At 41.2% G+C, this 19,503-nt stretch overlaps 1 protein-coding gene across 1 annotated transcript in view; it reads right to left on the bottom strand.

The window, feature by feature from the left end:
- LAMB4 (laminin subunit beta 4) overlaps positions 1-19,503 on the bottom strand; it is a 93,783-nt gene that overhangs the window by 47,414 nt on the left and 26,866 nt on the right. The window contains 5 exon segments of the mRNA XM_037837461.1: positions 456-641; positions 12,148-12,298; positions 12,895-12,974; positions 16,030-16,139; positions 17,875-18,054. Of these exon segments, the coding sequence (XP_037693389.1) occupies positions 456-641; positions 12,148-12,298; positions 12,895-12,974; positions 16,030-16,139; positions 17,875-18,054 (707 nt within the window).

Here is a 19,503-nt window from a genome sequence, read left to right as displayed (position 1 = left end):
GAGCTGTCAGCTTTTAGTCTTTTTTTTTGTTGCAGGGTAAAATCCAAATGCAAATAAATGCATCTTCTGCATCCCCTAGGAGTCTGAATCTTTGTATGTGTGTTGATTTCTTAAATTGTTAGACTATAACCCCCAGGTGACCAGGATTTGTGTTATTTTAGTTTTTTTTTTTAAATTTTTCTTATACAAACATTCAATCACCACTTCCTTTAACCTATTAACTTAAACATGTAACACCAACTTTAACTTCTCTCCATGGGCTAAACCATGTCTGCATATGGCTCTCTGATGATTCAATACCTTTAGGGAGCTCTTTAGTTTATAATGCCCTCCAGATGTTCTACTCTTGCACATCATTTTATGATGAACACATCTTGCAAGGCTGAAATGGAAACAGTTGGAGAATGCTGTTCTGTCTGCTTTTTGTATCTGAAGATGCTGGAGTTAAAAGATACCTGAGTTTCATAGTGAATGGCTACGGTGAAGTCCATGGGAAAGGGAATGTTGTTGACGGTAAATCTCAAGCCGGCCCCAGGGACAACCCTGGCAAATCCATGTCCAGTCCATGTAACAGGGTTCCCAGGAACTGGCTCTCGGAAAACAATGTGAACAGCAGGAGCCTGGCCGAAAGTTGCTGCACCCTAAAATAGGAAAGGAATACATGTGGCTTTGTCTACAGCCAAGGCCTGGGAGAGTTCAGAAGAAAATATGTTTTCTGATGTGTATATGACGCATCTGAGCTCTGGATAAATTGTTCCAACCAAATCCTGCTGAGGATAATGTGCTGAAACTGCAGCTTTGGGACATCTGTTACCATATGGAACAATTGATTTAAAATCAGGACCACTGAAAGTCACGTTAATTTTAAGTACCCCACCTGCTAATGAACTGAGAAAATTCCGCATTGAAGACTTTGGGTTTTCTCAGAACAACTGAGGAGTTCTGGCCAAAATACAGAGGAAAAGAGAATATTCCCATGCCCAAATAGCAGATCCTGCATAATTGTGTATGACAATGATAATATCCACATGGAATTGTTCATAAGATACTTCTTCCATACAAACATGAGAAATGCTCTTCTCCTATCTGCTTGGAACATGCCAAACACAAACTCCTACCCCGTACTCTATCAATTAGAATCCCTGATGGTCTCTGTATTGGAAGTCAGCCTGGGGTCATCTGGACCCTGTAGATAATATTTCTTTAATTGCTTTTGCATCTTTCTCTGCACACTCACAGTCTCCACCCTAATTCTGGCTCTTGCCACTTTTTGCCTGTATTGCTTGAAGTCTGCTGGCTATTCCCTCCACTCTTTCCTTGTCCAAGACGTTACATACCACGGTCTACTAAGCATTTCAAACACTTCCCAACTGCCAAACAGAATAACACCCAAGTTACGTCCAATTAGCTGGGGTTCAAGTTGCTCTATCATACACTCCAAACTGCCCTTCATTTGATAAATGTTTATTTAGCAACAATTAAATGTCAGCTCTGGATAAGGAATGCAAAGATGAATTGGACAGAGCCCCTGCCACAGAGGAGTTTAGAATCTTGAATTCCAGACAGAAATGGAAACAAGTAATTATACCACCACGTGTTTTAACAGACGGAAGTATATGTAAAGCCATCTATATACAATGTTTTTTTCAAACATTTTAAAAATACCTCACAATTGTATTAGATTGTAGGGGTCACCCCCAGACCTCGTTTACCTGACTGGTGCATCCGTGCCCCAGCTGCTGTGTGTGTGGTTGATAACAGCTCACAGCTGTCCCCCTTCTCCAGAGAGCTGCCCTTCCACAATCCCCTGCCCCCAGGGTAGCACACAGCCAGTAACTGTCTGATTCAAGGGTATAAAAGGTTGGCCCTGTGTCTCAAAGGGTGGGACAACTTCATCTGCAATTTATGCTCCTGAGATGCCCTGCGCATCAACCCAAGGTTTATTTTACCCAAGGCCACATCGTTATTCTGCTCCTCCTGCTTCTCCATTTTGTTAACTTCACCATCTTAAAGACTTTTCCTGAAGAGCATTCCCTTAATAAATAACCTGCATGTGAGTCCCTGTCTTAGGCTCTACATCTAGAGAACCTGACCTGAGACAGCTGGTACCAGATAGTCTAAGTAAAAGTAGACTCTAAGATGCAATTCTCAGGGTGGATCTTCTGCTATCTAGCTGTCAATGAGGACCCCAGGGTGTTATATATATTGATGGTCCCTGGTACACAGTAGCAGTGCAATTATTATAACTGTCACCTGTGAAGAAATGGGACGGGATAAATGTGGAAAGGGAGGTTCTGACTTCAGCAATATTTTTTGGCATTGAGAGACATGGTGGAGGTAGGGATGGTAATAGTAATTATAAGGATTGTAAAATCAGGTGGGTGGCTTTCATTGACTGTCACTGAGGCCATGATGAGAGAAAATAACAGGCTCAGAGCAATCAATCACCAATTTAAAGCAAAATGTAAGAATTAGAGTGCATCCTTGTCAGCATTTAAAGAGACTTTCATCATATCTTTCAGCTAGATGGCAGGAAGAACTGAATACCAGGCATAAGGCATAATTGTAAGAGTTGCAGAACTTAGGAGAAGGTTGAACCCTTAGCCAAATCTGGTTGCCTATGCCAAAGCCAGGGCCCTGTTGGGAAGCAATGTGTTTTAGCTTCCCTGGCTTTTTAAGCAAATACAATGTAATGGTTCAGCTTACACAATGGGAATTTATTTGCTCACAGTTTTGAGGCTAAGAGAAATTCCAAATCAAGGCAATGCTCTCTTCCTGAAGACTGGCATTCTGGGGCTGACTATCAGTGACCTTTGGTCCTGGGCTTCTCTGTCACACGGCAATGCACATGGTGGCCTCTCCATTCTCTTCCAGGGTTCATTGAAGTTCATCTTCTTGCTTCCTGTGGCTTTCTCTCTCTGTCTGAATTTCATTCTCTTATAAAAGACTCCAGTAATAGGATTAAGACCCATCCTGAGAAGTGGGCCACACCTTCACTAAAGTAACCTCATCAAACAGTCCAACTTACAATGGGTTCACACCCACATGAATGGATTAAATTTAAGAACATGTTTTTCTGGGGTACATACAACTCCAAACCACTACACAGTGGGACCCTGAAACATGGGTTGACAGACTTGAAAACCTTGAACTTCCAGATTCTACCCAACCCTTTGAGGATACAGAAGTAACATATTTGTCTTTGTTGAGAAATTGAGTACCCACGTTGTACCACCACATTTGAAAACAATGCAGGAATCTCAAGTGATACAGTGCCATACAAGAAAATGTGTGCCTTCCTTGGCATCTGCATGTTCTACCCCTCCTGATCATGTGACTAATAATTAGGGTCAAGTCTCAGCGCAATCTGACTCTGGGAGGAATTATAACTAAAGGAACTGTAGGACTTAGCTAACATGTACCAACCAGTAGCAAGTGGGAGAGAATGGCTGGGTATTGAAACGGAGGGTGCTGGCTCCATCAAGGGGACAGAATATGAAGCTGGAGAGTTTGTTGATTTGGGGCCACCCATGATATAGGATTTCATACCCTGGCAAGGACTTTGGGCGATGGGTCTAATATGTTGCTGGAGTGGCTCTTAGAAGATTGGCAAAGGCCATAGCCCAGGGTTAATGAAGCAGAGATGCTAGAACTGCCATAGAAGGCTGTGAAGGAAGGAATAAAAGGCTCATAGAAGTGGGCATGTTAGAATACACCTAAGATATAAGACCAGAAACCTACCTAGCTGACTTGGGGGGCCTGGAGAACATTCCATTTACCAAAGCAATAAAGAATGAACTGGTGAAAGGGACACTGGCATCAAAAAGAAGCGAAGTATTGGTTATCTGCTGTAGGCCAGTAGGACATACTATTACAAAACTGAGCTCCTCAGTATCAGTGTGTATTATAAGATCCTGGACTACCAAAGGCTGGGTAGCAGCACTTCACTCTCAAAAGCAATGGGGTTATAATTATTACAGTGGGCAGCAAGGTTGGAATGGGAGACAGAGTGGCCTGACCCACAAGAATCTATGGAGATGATTAATAGAACACAGTGTTCCTAGGGACAAGATAGATGAGCAGTCAATAAAAGTAATGCTTAACAAATATAAGCAAAAGAACTCAAGTATGAATGAGCAGAAAGCTGAGGTCAGCTGCCCCAGTGGGAAGGCGTTATCCTTTTTCCAGTTTCCAGTGAGTGAGTGAGAGGGTAGGTCCTCATGAGGAGGGACTTGTCAACCCCAAGACAAGTGTGATTCTCTCAGTTATTCCCTAAAGAGATCTATAGTTATTTACTTAAGTAACTGTCTATTGGGGAAAGGGAGATAATCAGATTTTTCAAAGGCTAATGGATACACAGTCTGAATTGAAGCTGATAACCAGATTCTCAAAGTGTCATCACGGCCCCATTCTTCTCCCCCAAATAGGGGCATATGAGGGTCAGGTAATAAATGGAGTCCTGGCCCAAGTCACAATGGGTCCACTGGGTTCACAGACACCCCCAGCCCCACCCCATGATCACTTCCTCAGTTCCTAAATGTATGATTGGAACAGATCCACTTAGCAGTTGGCATTGCTTCTTTGACTTTCAGAGTAAGGGCTCTTGTAGCAAGAAAGACCAAGTAAAAGCCTCTGAAATGCTCACTTCCCCAAGCCAAGGAAGTAAATAAGAAACAATATTGCAAATCAGAGTCACCCTTAAAGCATCATTCTCAAGACTTAAAGGATGAAGGGGTGGTGGCTTCCATCACATATCCGTTAATTCACCCTGCAAAAAGTGGGTGGGTGCAGTGAATTACTATAAACGTCACCAAGCTAGCCCCACTTGAAGCTGTTGCAGTAGTTTTACCACAGCATACCAACACAGCCTCTGGTACATGTTATGCTGCTACTGATGTGGAAAATGTGTTCATTTCCATACCTATGAGGAAGAAAGAACAGGAGCAATTTGTATTCACTTGGGATGGGCAACAGTGTTTGTTCACAGTCTTGCCCCAGGGCAGGGCTATGTTAAGTCTCCTACGCTCTGTCACAATATAGCACAAAAGGATCTGGACTATCTGATATTCTACAGAATAGCACATTGATCTCCTATATTGAAGGACAGTAAGTGGGTCCCCTGGTCCAAGGTGATGCTTTGTTTTCTCTTACAGTGTTAAACAGACAGTCCGTGGCCTTGGTCAGCACCACTCTCAGAGGGCTGATGGAGTGTCTGATTCATCAATGTGGGAGACATACGTCATCTCAGATCAAGGGATCCATTTTATAGCAAAAGAAGTGCAGCAATGGGCATGTGACTTTGGATCCACTGCCCTGTACAAACCATAACATCCAGAAGATGCTGAGCTGAGAGGGCAGTGGAATGGGACCCCTTAAAGATATAGTTGAAACAGCCTCACCAGCTTAGAAATGACACTGTGTCAAATTGGGCACAATTCTTTAGAATGTTGTGCACTCTTTAAACCAATGGTTTTATATGGCGCTGTGTCACAAATAGGTAGAATACATGGGTTTGGGAACCACTAGGAGTAGCCATGCTCACCATCACTCTCAGTGACCCACTGGAACTTGGACTTCCTGTCCCTGCAATTTTAGGCTCTGTGGGTCTAGAGGTCTTCAGGCATGGAGGGGGACAGAGAGTTTCACCAACCTTAAAGCTATGGCTGCTGCATGGTTACATGACAGCACTGCTATCACCATCTTGACATTTAAATAATTTTATCTTTGACCTTGTTTTGTAAGTGAAGTCTGATGGGACTATGGGGCATGCACATGAGCAAAAGAGATATGTACACAAAATATGGGTGTCTGCTGTTCCTTGATGTTTCCACTTGCATACAGTGTACATGATGCTCCATGTGGTACATTGAATCGTGACCTGAACAAAAAGACAGGTTTTCATCTTGATCCACAGTCCATTTATAAATAGGACCTTTTGGAGATGTTATTTTTAGTTAAGGTGTGGTCCAACTAAATCAGGGTGGTTCTTAATCCCCATTACTGGAGTCCTTTATAAGAGGAAGAAATCTGGACATAGTGAATCAGAGAAGGCCCCACAGGATCTAGAAGCTGGAAGTCAGTGGAACCAGAAGAGCAGACACAAGGGGAGAGAGAGAGAGAGATTGCCATGTGACCAGGGGCAAAGATGCAAGCCAAGGAACCCCAAGAATTATGGCAAGCCCGCACCATGATGCTGGGACTCCTGGAAGAAAGCATATCCTTGCTCATGCCTTCATTTTGGACTTCCAGCCTCTGAAATCATGAGACAATGCATGCTTGCTGTTTAAGTCCACCCGTTGTTTGGCATTTTTGTCATAGCAGCCTGGCAAACTAAGACACCCCATGAACACAGAATTCTGGTGGATCTACTACACATGGAATTTCAGGGAGACCAAAAGTGAGTACAAGGTAAGCATGTCATATCTACAATGAGTAAGCAGGGATGCTGATGGCTCCAAGAAGCCATACTCTCTGTCTGGACTGGAACTGCTTTAAAAGTAAAAAGAAGGCAATGGTATTCTAAGAAACAAAAATAACCAAGGAACCTTATCATATCCTCTCTAATTCATGATACTTCCCTGTATTAGCCAATTACTTATTCTGAAAATGATGACTTAGAAGGAAAGGGAAGGTTAGGGAAACCCATAGTTTCTTTTCCTTTCATGTTTTTTTCTTTTCCTTTCATTCTTTCTTTACTCAGTAGTGTGCTGAAGGTAGACAGTGTCAGCAGAATGTGTATCAAGAAGGAGATATAAAGAGTTGAGTTAGGTTTGTGTAGCAATCCCACTGTTTTGGTAAGAATGAAATACATCCGCATACATGAGCTATGAAATACAATTTGCATAATTTCAGCAATTCTGCATATGAATTAAATGCTCTTTGCATTTAAAGTTGGCACTGGTAAAATTCATGCTAATAATTTAAATTTTTAACTTTCCTTAGAATGATAAATAATAAATAAAAGACACTATAACAAGTCGAGAGACCATGGAAGCAAGTAAAAAGCTTTAACCTCCAATGACCCTTTTTTCTGCTTTTTGAACAAGGAGCCCGCCTTTTCATTTTGCCTTAAGCTCTGCAAATTATGTAGCCGGCCCTGCAAGTGTTCCTGAGCAGTGCAAGGAGTCGACTTTAATAGATATTATTGGTGTCCTATCCAGTTCCTCTTTCCTGGGTCAGCGCATCCACCCACTAGCTTTATTATTGTTGGCTGCTAATGGCTCACAACTGTCACCTTCACTTGAGACTTGCCCTTGGCTGATGGGAACCACCTCACCTGGGAGGGAACCTGCATCTGCCCCAGAGTCCACAGCCAAAGACCGGCTGATGTGGGAATATGAGAGGCTGGCTCTCGTGCCTCGAGTGGGGGCAACTCTGTGGGGCAATTTATGCTCCTGAACTTCCTGGGGGATCAGGTCAATGCTCGACTTTACTGGAGACCACCTCCTTGCCTCAATCTCCTTCCAGATCATACTTCCCTCACTCACTCACAGCCTTTTTCTAATGAACACTCCCTTATAAAACATAGGTACCCGACTCCCTATTTAAATCTCATTTTCCAGGGAACCCAACCAAGACAGCGACTGTTCACACACGCGCGTGCACACACATACACACAGACAGACACACACACATTTATATAAAACTGGAACAAAATTTTCACAAAAATATGCTCAAACAATGTATTCTTCTGTTTTGTTCTAAACTGACCCACTAAATTGAGTTCATAACCCACTTACTAACAGGCATGACCAGCAGTTTGAAAATTACTCATCTGTGGGATGCCAAAGATGGATACAATTAATTATGTCCAGACATGAAGGTAGGAAATGTCAGAGAAATTAACAGAAAACGTAAATCTGAATTGGGTCTTAAGGGATGAGTAGACATTTTCCAAACCAGTAGTAATGGTGATGGTCATTTCAAGCAAGAGTTTGGAGGGCAGGCTGTGAATGCCCAGAGCACTAGTTCTCCAAGTGCTGTCATGGACCACCTGTGTCAGAAACACCCTGGGGTGCTTGACAAACATGGCGATTCCTTATCCAGCCCAGATCCCAATTCAGTATCTGGGTGTGGGGTAAGGCCCTGGAGAATACATTTTAAATGAACGCCCCAGGCAAAGTAAAGTCTGAGGATCACTGATCAGTGCCTCAGGGAGTAAGGGGAGGGAGGTGACTCATTGCCCTCTCTTCTCTTTCAGGTGGACTTCAGATTGGGGAGAGCTATTGTCAGCCTGGAGAGTCAGAGGAGGCCTCGTGGGTTTGTGAGAACAGAAACAAGCAGAGAAAGAGCAATGCCACAATGATAGGTATGAATGGCCCTCCTAGGAGCAACAGCCCCCATGAAGCCTTCTCTATCCCTCCCAGCCAGAGGCAGCTCTCCTTAATCTGAAGCCCCTTTCACGTTATGTGCCCTTCTTTTATGGAACTTAACCCACTCTACCATGTTGTAGTTGTTTGTATACATCGCTCATTTCTCCTGCAACAGTTTTAAGGGCGGTCTCCAGGTCTAAGAATCTCTTTTCATTCATTCAGCTGAAGATCAGACAATGTCTCTGCTTTTATTTGCTTTCCCAATGCACCATTCCTTGCATATGCACAAAGGAATGCTCAGTAAAGATCTCCAGAATGAATGAATGAATGAATGAGCAGAGCTAAAGTGACCCAGAACTTGAGTGACTATTAGGCCGATGGCTGCCAGGCTCCCAGGTCTCCCCTGGCCTTCTGAAGCCATCGGCAGGGCCCGAGGCAGCCTGCATCACCCTGGCACTCATACCAGTCCTGATCAACAACCACATCAAAACCTGGAGCATATTCCCTGCCATCCCCAGGGTTCCTGCATGTCTCTTCTCTTCTCCATCTAGGAGGCCAGCCATGGCCCAGCACTCTCCTCTCCTTACTGAAATGACAAGAAGCTGTGAATGCACAGTGCCTGACTCACCAACTCTCCAGCATCCAGCTTTCCAGAAGTTTTCATTTTGAAAAGGAATAAAGCCATTTTAAGTTTTCCCTAGAGGCACTAGGTACTCTGAACTTTGGTTCTTCCTTTCCTCCATTTCAGTTTGTAAGGATAGTAAGAGCTTACATTGTCAGAGCACTTACATGGACCATGCATGGCTTTAAGTGCTTTAAGCCTACTATTTTGTTTACAACACAACAGACAAAGGCCATTAAGGAAAGTTTATTAATAGCAATGAATTCTATATTTGAATGTGGTTAAAGGGGGAAATTTTAGGTTGTATATATGTTACTAGAATAAAAATTAATAATAAAAGGACTGTACAACACAAACAGGGGACCCTAATATAAATCATGGACCATAGTTAATAGCACAATTATAATAATATTCTTTCACCAGTGGTAACGAATGTACCACACTAATGCAAGGTGTTAATAATGAGGGGTGTAGGAGTATATGAGAACTCTGTTTTCTGCATGATTTTTCTGTAAACCTTCAACTTGTCTAAGTAAAATAATAACAAAAAGCTAAAAAAAAAATAGTTTACCTCATTCTGCTTGTCAGCATGCATGCTTTGCTTGTGATTTCTCTTCAGTATTATATTTCCTTTGTCGATTGTGAAATCATTTCCTTGTTGATGGAAATACACATCACATTCAGGCCAAGCTGTTGCTAATATCTTAAAAAGAAAAAAGAAAAAAAATGACAGTTTAAGTAATCATCAAAAGTTTCAAATATACCATAGTTCAAAACTTTCACATTCTAGCATAATTTAAAAGATACTCATGATTCTCAATTAATATCCAAGACTCAACTCTGCCACAGAATAAATGATGCTTTTTCATTTCTCTGTGAAGACGGGAAATTTTTGGTGGTCCTAATGCCACATGTTGGGTTTTCTTTTTAAAGGATGCTCTAAATTGAGAAAATATATCATTTTCATCTACTTTTTTGCAGTGTTTTAAAAAAAGTGTAAATGCTGTGCTTTAATGTGAAATCTCAGGAGGAAAGTTAAAGAAAATAGACAGCAAGCATGGTACAGAGAGTCAAAGAATTAAGCAGATATTGTAACTTTTGACACTCTCCAGATCAATTGCTTAGTTCTCACAATTTGTAGGATTTGGCCTTATCAGTTCCCAAAAGAGTTTATACCAGAATAGGCAAATTTCACCAGCCACATTAATGCAGAGGAACGATGCGTTCATGCAACTCATTTCCTTTTTAAAATCTTATATTTTGGAGGCTAGGGGACTTCTCTTTTATATCATCTCCTTAGTCATTCAGCTGCCACCCCAGTTAGAATCTCCTAGTGTTCCATGTTTCCAAATTTTCACTGCACTCTGGACATTGATGTTTGCTCGGTTGATGATCCATTGTTGGTCTCACAAATAAGATTTCAATTCCATGTTGCCCCAGTTGTTCGTCAGGAATCCTCTATATTCCAGTGTTTACTATTCAGATCCTCAGCCACCAGCTCCAGCCAGTTCTTGGATCTCTCTGTGACTGAAGGCATTTCAGATGGGCTACACTGGGATTATGTTTACTTGTCCTTTTTTCCCCAGTTATGTTCATCTTGAAGGTTAAATGTAACTATTTTACTTATATTGCATCTTCAACTATTTTACTAATTTTATACAGAAAAAATCTATTATGGAATTAACTTTAACTCATACTATATTAAATTCAACCAATATTACTGTGACTTTAAACCATCTTGTCTCCACAGACCGTTTCTATAAGAATGTAGACCAGTGCTTCCCAAACTGCATGTGACTCACCTCGGGTCTTTAATGCAATTACTTGATTCTACTGATAGGTCTAGGGTAGGGTCTGAGATTCTCCAGGTCTAATGAGCTCCCAGGTAAGGCCAATATTGCTCATATGTATGTCGTAGTTTGAGAAGCAATGACACATATAGACCTAGATTCACACACATCCTTTTGAAGACCCACCAAGACAGTTAATTGTAATTCTTCTTGGTTCACCAATTTGAGAATTAAAACAATTATTCATAAGGAACACTCACTTCCTTTCAGACCCCATCTCCCACCTTTCTCTTCTCCCTGCCTCCTTCTAACTTACACACTTATTTATTCCCGTCTGGACAATGGTGGCTGCTTTGTCCTTGATCCTTCCTCCATCTAGGCTTTCCTTCTGCTAGATGAAGTTTATAAGAACACTGAGGAGAGTCTTCACCATGTCATTCCATTACCCTGAGTTCTCATTGCCCAAAAAATAAAATTTAGCCTCCTTAGTAGGAGACTCTAATGTTCTTTTCCAATACATCTTTCCTGTATAAAATCCCTGTTTTGCCTGTGTGAACTTAGTCAGCAGAACCTGGAATGATTTCCCCTGTCTTCCTTATCTACTCAAAGCCTGAGTCTACTTCCACTTGCCTTCTCTCCTAGAAGACGTTCACCTCCCATTACCTGTTCCTGTACCACATTCCTGTCTATGGCTAGAATCGTTCTTCTGAGAACCTTAAGGGAGTCTTACTTGCATTATCTCAAAATTTTTCTCATGTGTGTTTTCTTGTTCCCTTGGCAAAATTTTTAGAAAAATATTCCAAGGGAAAAAACATCCTGAAGGACTGCGACTAGAGGAAAAGAAGTAGAGTGCCCCGTGACATCTGCAATCACACTCTCCTGTGAACCTCACTGACTTCAGGAGGATCTGCTAACCTGAGATCTGCTTCAGGAGACCAGTGAGCACATCTTACACTTCTTTAATATATTTTATTCATGCATCTGACAGATATCCATAAAGTTCTTCCTAGGCACTAGCGCAACAATGGTGAACATGATATCCACCCTCCCTGCCCTCATGTGGTTTAGAGTATCGTGGGGGAGACAGATAGGTGGATGCTCAATAAACACATTTCACTAGATGGGTGCATTGAAAGAGCAAAAGTGAAATCCGTTTCATCACAATTTAATCCAATACATATTTATTTGCCAGGCTGCTGTGTGCTGGGCTCTGTGCTAGGACACAAAGATAAAACACAACCTCTGCTCTCAAGAATTTGTATAATTTGCAGTTCCATGGTATCAGAAACTCTGCTCTGATCTGCATTTGGGTGCAAAAGCATTCTTTTCTGGGCACCTTAACCATGATCTTAAGGATGTGTTGTATGTATTCACTGACACTCCATCAAATGATGTCTGTAGGGAGAGTAAACGAAATACCAACCAAAGGTGCAAGTCCCTGGAGGGGTGTGGCCTCCTCAGCCTCATAGAGATAGAAATTCAAAGGAGCAAAGAAGTACCCAGGGGCTGGTTCCGTGCAGCTGCGACCAGAGATGTGGGGGCGACATTCACACTGCCCATCCTCAGGAGAGCACCTAAGGGGAAAAATTCATCATGAGCAAAGGCAGGATGTACAGGGGGCAGGTAAAAGGTGAAGGAGTGGGAGTGCTCTGCTAAATGCCCCCTAATGTCTCAGCTAAATGCCCCCTAACATTGGACCAGTTCTTTGACTTGAACAATCAATCATCCTGTGAGAAGATGTGACAGGCCATGGGCTCAACATATCTGGTTTTGAAAAGTGAACCTAGATACATGGATCCCAGGTAGCCGTTTCTTCCCCCAATGGCTCTCTAACCTGCTCTACAACTGGGACAAGGAGAGGGTAGGGCCTCTCTTCACTGGATGGCAAGAGGTTGGTGTTTTAGACAGGCTGAGTCACACGTGTTCAGGCATTTACCCCACCACCTGTGGGATACCCAGGCAGTCGGATAGTTTACCTCACCCTTGGAAATATCTGAAGAAAAATAAATCAACTGAGCTGTGGCTAATGTCTCTTGATTGTGGCTTTTCAACATTCTTTGCTTGTCGTGGAATAAAACCCTCACTTATGCCTATGAGCATATGAGAAGAAAATGTGCTTTTATGTGGGGAAGGGATCCACAAAACATCATCGTTCACGTTCCTGACTTACACATTAGAATAAGCACCTCCGATATCACAGTCACAGGGAGAACATTCGTGGAGATGATTTCCTAGTCCCCAGTATCCAACCTAAAAGGAGAACATGTTCAGTTGATTCTGTCTATGAAGATATTTGCTGTTCTGAAGTGCATGATCAAGATTACTACAATTCAAGTGATGCACGTCAAATCGCCACCAGCCTGAACAATTGCACAGAAGCCTTTCTTGCCTGAGCACTTGGTAATGGTCTCCGCAGACACACACCTCCCATCCCCGGGCTTAAAGTGACAGGGACAGGGCAGTTGTCCATGAATTGTTTCATGTGGAGACGTAGTGCAAGCCACACACTTCCTCTGACGACACTAATTTATCTTGAAGCTGGACTGTTTAATGCCATTCTGATACTAAGTTTTTCTACCAGTCTGTTTGTCTGATAGGTTTCCTTACCACATCAACCCTGGGGATTTTACTCACACGACACTGAAATGTTTTGGGGTAAAAAAATTCAATCAAACTGATTTTGAGATGCTATATGAATATCACAGGCTAGTAGAGTCATTTGTTTTTAAACCATTTGTTTTGACACAATGTAAGCCCAACTTGAGAGAATCAGCTCTCTTGGTCAAGATTTCTTCATCATTGCAACATCTTGACCTTTATTTAATACAAACAGCTGGTGAAATGCAGACAACTGTTTCTTAAATCTGATAACATTTAGTACAAAATGCTCAGAAAATACTTTTCCCTCAAATCTCAATTTAACATGCTCGGATAAAATTTAGATTTATAATAGGCATGCAACTGTCATTTGGAATAGTTTTGTTAAGTATCCATTTTTCTTGTTACCTTGGTAAAATTTTATCCCAAAAGATTTATTTTAAACATTGAAACTTGACATAATTTTTTTTAATTTGACATAATTTGTTACAAATGTGCCAAAGGATTTTTGATATTTTTTCTAAAATCAAACTTTGGTTTTGGGGGTGACCAAAGTGAAACAAATTGCTCCACTGAGGATGTGGTGGGGAAGACTGCCTCTAGGGCAGGGTGTGCTGCCAGATTGGCCACCTCAGGGCAGGTCCAGGGCCCCATAGGATAGAAGTAGGATGGGAAACACCTAGCGGATCACTGGGCTCAGCCGTGAGGGACGATTTCCCCATCGTCAGGTACTGCCCTCCTTTAATCACAATCAAGCTCACATTGCACATATAGCATTAGCCTGACAGTGAAAAAATCAGCCTGGAGTATAAGGTTTGTCCGGAATTATCTGATCTGCTGACTTTGTAGAGTTGGTTAACCAGCTGCGCACTCTTTGTGTTGCACACATACAGGGTACAGAGCTCGGCGAGGCTGACCTCTCCTAGAGTTAATATGTTTGCAGATATCTCTTTCTCTCTCTTACGTAAAACCTCTAGGTTACCTGACCTGTCTTACATAAAGTTCCTTCTTCATATTTACTTCCCTGCTTTCTTTCTCCCCTCCCTTGCCACCTTCTAATATGCTTTCAGTAAAATGACCTAAAATATTAGCACAAAACTATGCCAAATTGGCATCTGCTTCTCATTTATCAGTAAAGTTTCCTCAGACACATCAAGGTCACTGTTCTTTTATTAGGTTAAGTTTTTATTTCTTTTTCCTAAAATGTCATGGTGAGCTGCCAAGGTTGGAGAACAAAGGAAAGATTTGGGTTTGAACTCTCTAATTGCATGATACGTTTCTTACGGAGTGAAAAATGTTTTATTCTACTAATTTTAGAATACATACTATATATTATTTGGGGTCTGTGAAAAATCCAAGAGGTTTCTTTCCAACAGTAATCCACATTATATTTAAAGCTAAGTTTTTTGTTTGTTCATGTTTGTTTGATTTTTAGGAGTCCACCCAAAATGTTTTTAGGCAAGGAGTGGTAGAAGTGGTGAGAAGATTATGTGTAAGAGATAGAAGTAAGACTTCATGGTCTGGTGGCCAAAAAAGGACAGGTAAGTGCTCTTTCATCCCACTGTTTGGTCCTGTTAGGAAATGGAGAAACCTATTGATACCTGGTCCCTGGGTGGGTTCAGTCAATCCAGTGGTGTGCTGGAAATGTGTAACAACCAGCTCTCTGGTGCAGGGAGCTGGGGGGAGAGCTCTGATTTACACTGCTCACTGATTTCTGGGGTGTAAACACTCCTACCATAGCCAATTTCAAGCTATCAATATGGTGCTACTGAAACTTGGATTTGGGAAGAGATGTACAGAAGCCCAACATTATATAGTCCTTCCACCATATAGCCACAACAGATGAGAATAAACTCAGAGCAAAGAGGAGAGTAAAATGTAATAAAATCATTGGGGAGTGATGAGTTTGAACATTTATTACCTTTTAAAAATAAAATTTATTTAATTATAAACTCTACAATTTAATTTTTAATAATGGTTGTGTTTAGTTCTCAAAATTACTGAAAATTTAACAATCAGCTCTAGCAAGCTGATATGAGCCAGCTGTAGCACAGCACTGATCCAAAAAGGTTCAGTTAAACTGACATATATATATATATATATATGCGTGTGTGTGTGTGTGTGTGTGTGTGTGTATAGAGAAGACAGATAAGGCAGTTCATAATGTCAAGGAACACATGGTCTAATACTGTGGGGATATAGTGTTGACACAAATAATGGTAACATGGTATGTAAAGCAGAATATGACACTTGCCAAGGTGCTATGGGGAGGAACAGAGCAGTCACATCCCATGAAAGGGATTGGAAAAAGCTTTGCAGAGGAAGGGGCAGTTGAAATGGGCCTTGAAGGGTGGGCTTAATTTGACAACAGGATCTGGGAGATAAGGTGTCATTGCCCAATTTATGTACTTTCCAGTAATGAAAGTCCTTCATAAACTTTTCTTCCCTCCACACCACCCAGCCAAGGCCAAGATGGCCTCAGCCAGGCATAGGAAATACTAATTTTGTTCACATAAAAGCTGCCAATAAGCTTTTCTTAACATGGAAAAAATACCAAAGCCTTCTAACAATTGTTCTAATCAGGCATCAAACTGAAACACAACAATAGAACAAGGAAAGCAATTAACAAGAGCGAGTCTCTTCTAGGCAATGGCAATAAAAATCTGCATTACTGGATATAAAAGGGAAATTGTAGGCAAATACATACAGTGCATTTTTCACAGCGTGGCCCGGTGGCAAATGACTGGCATAAACATTGGCCTGTATCCACGTCACAGGTTGAGAATGTCACACTCCCAAGGGGGTTACAGTCACAGGCTGAAAGCACAGCATACACAGTTATTTTCATTCTTATTACCCCAAAGTTGCAAATGTCTTTAATAGCTCACACTGAGCACAACACGTGATCCAAAGAACACAGAGCAGCCTGCCCTGCCAAGTTTATTGTCTGAATGACGCTGGGTGATTATTGTACTGTATAAACTCTGCACAGGAAATCCAGTGCCAGACACTTTGAGAGCCCTTGAGTAGTTCTACAGGATGGCAATTAGGAGGAGACAAGTATGTGTAGGAAGTTGTGCAGGCTGGGGACCCTGGCCCAGTTAACCTGAGTAGTGATGGCCAGGCCGGGTGACTCAGAGCAGAGCTACTGAGGGTCACAATCATTAATGATGGCTCCTTCTCTGGAAGATGCGTCTATCATCTCACTCTCTCTTTTCTCTTTTTCTACTTATTATTTTTTCCCTTTCATTTTCCTCTTCCTCATTTTCCTCTGCCTTCACTTACAGACATCTCTGAGTCCTGCTTATGCTGTGAAGGCTAAGAAATCATGCTACCAGAACAAGATATCCATGTTCTCTGCTGTTTCTACTACAGGAAAAACCAGTGTTCTTGGAATAACCCAAATGTCCATCCACTGATGAAGGGATAAATAAAATGTGATTTATCTATACACTGAAATATTATTTGGAATAAAAAGAAATAAAGTACTGATAAATACCACAACATGGATGAACCTTGAAAACATTATGCTAAGGGAAAGAAGCCAGTCACAAAAGACCACATACTATATGATTCCATGAAACGTCCATAATAGGCAAATCCACAGAGACCGAAAATAGACTGGCAGGAGCAGGGGTCAGGTGGGAATGAGGGTTTGGGGGTTGACAGCAAAAGGTATGAGGTTTCATTTTAGGGTGAAGGAAATGTTCAAAAATGGATTGCACAATTGATGGTTGCACAATTTTGTGAACATAATAAAATACATTTAATTGTACAATTTAAAGGATAAGTTATATGGTACATGAATTATATGTCAATAAAGCTCTTTTGAAAGAAAAAAATACAAAAAAAACTCCACAAACAAACAATGTTCCTTATAACAGTGATCCATAGTCCTTCTACGGGCAGAAATATGGAGCATGACTCTGTGACTAAATGGAAATTATTTATTCAAGTTCCCTGGCAAATCTGCAGCTAGTGCTATGAGGCATAGGAAGCTATAAACTTCTTTGATCCCATAGCCAAGAACCTGCCCATTTGGCCCCAGAAAACTGCTGAGGTTCCTTCTATATTCCTTCAATCCCTCCATTTGTACTTTTTTTTTTTCCTTCTCTTTGTCAGAGAACACAGGAACCAATACTAGGAGGTTTATGAGAAGAAGGGGGAAAAGTAATTTAAAAAAATAAAAGAAACCACCACCTGAAAATCACCTAAGAAGCCATCAATCTATGCAGAAATGCATAATGTAATTTAATAAATTTGAATATATCTCTCAGAAGGGTCCTAGTGGAGGTCATTTTTCTAAAGGTTTTGCAACTCGGCATTAAATTTCTTGGTATTTGTCCCTGTTTGCTGCAGTGGGAAAAATGTGAATATCCCCTGCTGGTCTTTTGTGATGAATTCAATAAATCACTGAGAAAAATTCTCCACTTCCTCTCTAAAATTTGCAGAGGCTTTGTATCACTCTTAAAAACTCAGAGGCTGGTAGGACTCTTAGGTATTTGCAGTCACAGAGTTTTAGGGCTAACAGAGATCAGCCCTGCTGACTTACGCTGACAGCCCAGGGGATCCGTGGCGTTCAGTCCATAGTGATTGGGCTTGCACTGGTGGCACTTGGCTCCTTCCACGTTCTCCTTACACAGGCACTGACCAGCCACATACCCCAAGGCAGGATCAGAGTGGCTCACACAAATGCCACCAGACACAGTCCCGTCAGGGTCACATTCACAAGCTGGGGACACAGACATGAACTTAATTAACTGCAACTTGTGGGAAATCTGAAATATAAACATAGCATTTTATGCACACTACAGCTCTTTCACTTTGTTTAAATCATTCACTTTGTTTAAGTAATTAGACTAATGGACAAGGACTGTTCAGAAATGTCTCCCAGATCTCTTGACTTGGAAAATGTTGAATAATTCCATATATCTTTTTTTTTTTAAAAAGACTTTAAAAGATTCTAAAGTAAGAGGAACAGAGGAAGACTGCTACTTTGAAAATTAGATGGTAAGAATAGATTGATTCCTTTTGGGGTGATGAAAATATGTTAGAGCTAGATAAAAGTGGTGGTTGTACAATATTGTGAATGTAGTAAATGCCACTGAATTGTTCACTTGTGAGTAGTTAATTTTATGTGTATTTCACCTCAATAAAAAATAGATTGGAAAAAAGACTCTCAAGGTGAAAATAATGTCAAGAGAGGTAGAGTGGGATGCTATACTGGCACACATGAACATACATACATTTATAAAAAATTACTAAAAGGCATCAAGAGACATGAGCAAGAAAGACAAAAAAGTTCCATAAAATGTCTACCAAATCTCCTTAACATGGTTAGAAAGTAAGTCTGTCTGTTTCCAACACAGAAAGATATTTGATGGGATAAGTGCTACCATTATTTTTGATTCCTCCTGGAAGGAACACTTAAAAGAAAGGAAGGAAGGGAATAGTGAGGAATTAAGAAATATTCAAATCCTTGTTTTCTTTTAGAAATCTGCTGGTGGGGCAAAATCTTGGATGAAGAGATTCTGGAAAAGGGGATGACAGTCACCAGTGGCAAAGGAGCAACAGAAGTAGCAACCTTTTTCTTAGTAGAAATTTGAACAACTCAAAAAAGAACGCCGATAGTATGAATAATTCCAGAGGGTAAAATGAGGACCAAAAGTAGAAGTTACAAAAAGTAAAGCTTGACTTGACATAAGGAAGAACTTCCTAAGGGTTAGGGATGTCCAACTTAGCAGTGATCCCTTGTTACTGGAGGCATCCAGGTAGACGCGGAATAAGCACTTACTGTGGGCTGGTATAGGGGGCAAGTGTGCTAGTAGACATTAGATGACCACCAAGGTCTCTTTACCTTTGTGGTGTTGTGTTTCCAAGGGACTGCACTTTTAAGAAATGCTATAAACCTAAGTGAACATCCTGACTTTAAGAGCAATTATGTTCACATTTATAAACGTTTGTCTAGATTAACAAAAATAAAACCTTCAAATCTAAAGCAAAGTCTATACAACATTTGGTTTACTGAGTTTGGTGGGAAAATCCAGTCAAACCAGTTGTTTGGTGTCATTGAAGAAAACAGTTGTCTGAGTGAGTCTTTCCATTTTCAGCAGTTTGTTATTGCATTGTGACTGGTGATAAAATCACTATGGAAAACAGCATCAGGTTCTGTTTAGTTTGG

The sequence above is a fragment of the Choloepus didactylus genome, chromosome 5 (genome assembly GCF_015220235.1).
Source record: "Choloepus didactylus isolate mChoDid1 chromosome 5, mChoDid1.pri, whole genome shotgun sequence".
Classification (NCBI taxonomy): Eukaryota; Metazoa; Chordata; class Mammalia; order Pilosa; family Megalonychidae; genus Choloepus; species Choloepus didactylus.
The sequence above is the reverse complement of the archived record's forward strand: the minus strand, read 5'-3'. Positions and strand labels throughout refer to the sequence as shown.